The sequence below is a fragment of the Nicotiana sylvestris genome, chromosome 5 (genome assembly GCF_000393655.2).
Source record: "Nicotiana sylvestris chromosome 5, ASM39365v2, whole genome shotgun sequence".
In the NCBI taxonomy this organism is placed as follows: Eukaryota; Viridiplantae; Streptophyta; class Magnoliopsida; order Solanales; family Solanaceae; genus Nicotiana; species Nicotiana sylvestris.
In genome coordinates, this window is record NC_091061.1 from 44,176,575 (window position 1) to 44,182,427 (window position 5,853).

General features: G+C 39.2%; 1 protein-coding gene across 2 annotated transcripts; it reads left to right on the forward strand.

The window, feature by feature from the left end:
* Window positions 1-598: 598 nt before the first annotated feature.
* Window positions 599-5,853, forward strand: LOC104216400 (uncharacterized). Of its 2 annotated transcripts, none has more exons than XM_009766424.2 (2): window positions 599-1,643; window positions 5,420-5,853. In XM_009766424.2, the coding sequence occupies exon 1, from the start codon at window positions 708-710 to the stop codon at window positions 1,617-1,619; it is 912 nt and encodes a 303-aa protein (XP_009764726.1). In that variant the 5' UTR covers window positions 599-707; the 3' UTR covers window positions 1,620-1,643; window positions 5,420-5,853. The 2 variants fall into 2 exon arrangements, with proteins under 2 accessions (XP_009764726.1, XP_009764728.1); XM_009766426.2 differs by lacking the exon at window positions 5,420-5,853 and adding an exon at window positions 3,176-3,631 and having other exon boundaries at window positions 603-1,643.

The following is a 5,853-nucleotide window of genomic DNA, read 5'->3' on the forward strand; positions in this document are numbered from 1 at the left end:
GGTTGGCTGTGGTAATGACTAAAGATGGTGGTTGTGAGTGCCGACGAGGTAGTGCGTAATGGTGGTGTTGGTTGACGGTAGTGATTATGGGTAATAAGTGGTGGAAAATACTACTAGTTAATGGTGGTGGTGACTGATAACTATGATGGATTATATATAGCGTTGGTTGATAGTCGTAATCGATGGTTGTTATGGTAATGGTGGTTGATGGTGATGGTTGTAAATGATGGCTAGTGATGGTGACAATTGACATTTGTACTTGATAGCGATGATGGTTGTGGTTGAGGATTGATACTAATTGGCGATGGAAGTGGTGGTGGTAGTCTATAATGGTGGGGAATGACGATAACAATAGTGGCTATGGTTAGTGGTGAAATATCATTTTTTCAATATATTCTTGAATATGTTAAGATATATCAGACTCACTGTGAAATTAAAAAAATAATTTGAATTATTAAGATTCAAATCTAACAAATAAATACATATAATATCTGATATCCGAATAATTAAGATTCAAAACAAATAGGGTCCTAGTCTTTATCAAAAAAATGTTTGACCACCAATTCATATGAAGAGAAGGTTACATTAAAAAAAAGGCAAGAGAAAAAGAAAATAACAAAATCAATTGTCAAGAGTATTGGGTATGAGTAGGTGAGAGTTGTGTGAAATTAAGTTGGGAATGTGACTCGAATTCGAATAGTGCAGCAATGGCAACCCTGATGTATCACATGTTCTCCTCGTCTGCACTGCTATCCCTCGGACTCTACCACCTCATTTCCACCACCCGAAACCACCACCTCAAATCTCCTCGTGGTGACTACACCGCCAAACCCTACCACCCCATCTCCGCCTTCTCCTCCCGTCTCCGCCACCTCCCTTTATATCTCCTCCTCCTCTGCCTCCTCATCTCCTTAATCCACCAATCCTTTATCTCTTTCGACGCCGATCCTCTCCTCAAAGGCCGCACTCCTGTCCACCGCTTCACCTCTCTCCAAGCCGCTGCCGTCATTTTCTCTTTCCTCCTCTTAACCCTCGTTCTCCTTATCTCCGAGTCAACTTCGCTCCTCCCGCTCCCTCCCGATCTCTTTTTTGCCCTAGCATCCGCACTTTTCTACCTCCACTACTCCGTCTCCTCAAACTCCGCCTCCGTTCAGACCTCCGATCTTCAAGCCAAGTGCGATTCCGTTTCCGCTAACATTTCCTTACTCTCCTCTCTTCTCTGTCTCCTCATCGCCTTTCAACCCAGGCTTTTCCTCGCTGACGTGGCGCTCGCGGGTTCGGTGTGTCTACAGGGTCTGTGGGTACTACAGACAGGACTTTCGCTCTACGTTGATGCTTTCATACCTGATGGTTGTCATAAGCTGTTGGATGTTGTGACTGGAGTTGAGGGATCTACCAAGTGTGATCTCGAGGATTCTAAGCTCAGGGCTGTCGCTATCCTCGACTTGGTCTTTGTGCTCCATGTGCTGTTTGTGTTACTCGTCGTGATTGTTACTTATGCTGCTGTTGCTAAAACTGTTGGTATCAGGAGATTTGGCTCTTATGAGGCACTGCCCAACCCCAACACTGCTGACTCCAATCATATACAGATGAAGGCTTTGACCGGAACTCAGGCTTGATCATATATTTCTGCACTGCACTAGGTATCATCCTTGCTTGTGGATAATAAAAACATATATTGTAAAGATCTACACTACTTCTAGTTTTCTTATGATCAGTCTTTTTTCTCCTTACTTGAATGGGGGTTAATGGTTCTAGAAAACTGCCAAATGTTGCATAAACAATAATGCAAATAGCAGGGCTTTAGTTTAAAACTTGACGTCACAAAAGAGAAATCAATATTCACCTATAAAAAGCGAAAAAACTTACATGATGAAAGATGTGTTAAGCATTAAGGGAATTGAAGGGAACTATGGCGAAATGTAAAAGAGATACATTGCTCATTATATATGATATTTTTGAACACAATATATCAAGCAAACTTACTGCTTTTAATTACTTTGAAAGATATAAAAAACAATTAGATTATTCATAGTACTTGCCAGAAAAGAAGAAAGGAAAAGAGGATTCTCCAGATTAATTATCTACATTCTGTATTGGCCTTTGAGATGGTTGTGTTGAGTGTTGATTAATGTTCGTCCCCTTAACACATGCTTTATCGAATCTCCTAGTTGGCCATTTTATTTTAACAAATGCCCTTTTTTCTCTTCTCTAATTCTTACTGTCCTCTCCATTATTTACGGGCGCATTCCTCCAAAAAATGAATTCGTATAAAGAAAACAAGTGGACCGATAGTGAATGATATGTATAGCAAGTTGTATATCACAGATCTTTGGACCTGTATTTACAGATACACATACCTAATATAGGGATGACACAATTGTAATTGCCTTATAAAGCTTAGGAAATTCCTGAACTTCTTGGGCACCCTTGAGTCTTGTTAGACATCTATTCTCCTTTTTCTCACATATATCATATTGAAACTCTACTACACGTTCATTGGAAGGGTTAAGTATTGTAGATTTGCTTGGGAGAGAGTCTCTCATTTACCGTCTTGGTTCATTTTCTTCTGAGCTACGTTCACTCCAAGGTTGATGTGATGATTCTATTATCCTGATCCTATAGACCCCCTAAAGAAGAACATTATTTTGCTTGACCTGTAAACCAACTCATTTGGTGGGATGATAGTTGGCGAGAATTCCTTAAGGACCCTTTCAGCCCAAAGATGCACCGGGAAGTTATTATTCTGGATCCACCTTTTAATCTGTTTCGTGCCCTTTCTGCAAAACATTGCTGCTGAAATTTGGAGGGTTGATGAGAGCTCCTTACGGACACGGAAATATTTCCCGAGCAAATATTTGGTGGCTGCTGTGAAAAGTGAAAAAGTGTTTTGCCTAACACTAACGAAAAGTGGCTTTTTACTTGCGGCAGACCTGTGTTTGCCGGAAAAAGACTTCCGGGTGACTGATTTCTCTTCCCGGAGTCGTTGGAATTTATGCATAGCGATAAATCTCTCACGATTGTTTGATACCATATGAGAATGCACTGGAGAAAAATCTATTATTCATATTCTATTAATTATAATACAATGAGCCCTATTTATACAATACATATCATACTCCTATTCTACGTGGGACTAGGACTAATTCATATTATGTACATAACTATCTAACAGTTGCATTCAATGGGGGAATGATAAAGCTTCAATGAGTATTGATTTCAAAAATTGGGCCAAGAATACCTGGAGACTGGCAGCAAATATCAAGGAGACAGAGTAGCTGAAGCAATAAAAGCCAAATAATGGGGCAAATTTTGGAAGAGTTGGTTGGCAAGCTGCACGACCCGAAGCTCCTCTTTGCCTCTTCAAAAATAGTTGTAAAATATATAGTACCTGTATTTACACATACACATACATGATATAGGAATGGCTCACTTGTAATTCCCTTACAAAAGCTTAGGCAATTCCTGAACTTTTTGGGCACTCTTGAGTCTTGTTAGAAATCGATTCTCCTATTTCTAGCATATATCATACGAAACTCTACTATACGTCCATTGGAAGGGTTAGGTATTGTACATTTGCTTGGGGGAGACTATTAATGCCAATCATGACATGATATTCTGTTTGGTGCGAGGCCTGGGCTTGTAGAAACCTTAAAGAACTTGAAGAGCGTATCGCAGGGTGTTAGCTATGTTCTATGCAGAACTGGGTAGACCCATAATTTTCTTGGAGGTTTTTGTGCTCAGTCGACTGAACCTTCTGATAAAATATACCTCTGCCGATTATAGCATCACCAACCAAAGTTGCGTGAGGTATTCTCTTAGATCCTGAGAAGAAACAGAAAGATGTTACATCAGGCAGGAGATTATAAAAGAAGAGCTTCGTCTATTAGTAAACAGAGGATCAACACATCCTTGGAATAAGCGAATCCTACCCCTCTTGTACGAAATTTGTTTGCTCGTAATGAACTGCTTAATAAAATGGGTATGGTAAATGTTATTTTAATACTTAATTTTATTACGACCTGTGTCTAATCCTTTAGTTCTACAGATCTTCAGTAGTTTTATATTTTAAGATTGAGATAAAAGAGAAACAGTAGTTCACCTTGGCCTTGAGCTAAATTTCTATGGTTGCCAGTTTGGCGTATGGTTCTCTGAGTTAATAAAGCTATTCCAGCTTGTATACAGCCCAAAAATTGGTGTACCCCTTCAATATAGAACGAAATAAGCATTTATTTGGTCATTTTTTTGTGTTGCCCCTGTTTTGGATGCTTCAGAAGTTCAAAAATACTTACTCGAAAGACGGGGTGATTTTATTAATTTGAGCAGGATCAAACTCTTACTAGCTCTATAAATAGCTCCTATTCATGACTTGCAGCCTGCGCAGAGTTCACTTGTAGCAGTGCAAACTTCAGGCCTCGGGTCTGAAGTTCACTTGTAGCACCGCAAACTTCATACCTCGTGTCTGAAGTTCATTTATAGGAGTGCAAACTTCTGACCTCATTCTCTGGTAATCATAAAACACCGCCAAAATTGCACACCCATGGTGTAACCACCTGTATCCATTTACATGTAGCAATGAGTATATCCGGTGGAAATGCCAAACCTGAACTTAATCATCACATCTGGAGCAATCATGCTCTTTCTTATGCCTCCTACAAGTTTGAGTCACTAACTAAAAGCATCACAGAAGAATATGAATGTGTTTATACTTTGTCCGTCTAAAAGCATTTGGATGTGGCAATATAGCCCTAAGACATCTATTAAAGATATGTTGACTTCTGGTTGGCTTAGTTCTGATGGGAAAAAGAGAAGACCTGTTAAACATTTTATAGTTGATGGAGTTTTGGGTTTTACTTGTGGTGTAGCTAATGGTATCCCGGTTTTCTATGTCCACACTATTAGCTGTCTTTGGATCTTATTTTGCCTGCCTTAATTCATTGAATTGGTGAATATCCTTTCAAAGGTTTGTAAATCTTTCAGAAGTCTATAACTACTAGTGTTAAGTCTCATGTCTGCAGCTTTCTTTTTACTGGGTAGTCAACTGAAATGTGTAAAAACACAACCGTTTTTTATAGCAAAAATTTCTTCTTATGGTCATGAACTTCGCCTATGTGAGGGTCTAAAGTTTCACTTGTAGCAGTGCAAACTTCAGACGATGGTCAAGGAGTGTAGTGTTTTTTATGCAGGCTCTTGGTGTTCTTGTTATCACTTATCAATTTATTTCCTAATTTTCAACGAAGTACGTACCGTATGTTTAACAAGGCCATATTTATAGATAAAAGGGAGTGATTGCTTACTGTGGTCAAACCATATTGGTTTTGCGATAGTGCTGCTATTCGTGTTGCATTTGTAAATGAATGTGATGTATGATTAGCAATTTCATATCATTCAATGATCTCTAGTGCATCTGTGATTGCAGAGTGGTGGTTTCTTTCACTTGATGAAAACATTTGCAGGAGATTAGTAGAAGATGAGCTCCATGATCTGAAACAAGAAATCCATAACATAAGTAGGGTTTCCCAGGTATCTCCGGTGATTGACTGTAAGAGTTGAAAGGGCTTTGCTACCACGAAGCCATGGTATGGGAGATGGGGGTATTTTTGTCCAACTGTTAGTTACTTATTACAAAGCGGCTGAATTTCAAATAGGAGTAGTTATTAAAATACCGGCTTGGTTTTAAACTGTGGTCTTAAAATAGGCTATTTGTGCACTTCCCCCGACAAATTCTTGGATTAAGTGATAGAGTCCTAACCCTTCTGTCCGATATTTCTTTGCTCGTAATGAACTGCTTGCGGAATCAAATGAGTGGTAAATATTTTTTAATTTCCTCTTACATGTATCTCCATTTGATTA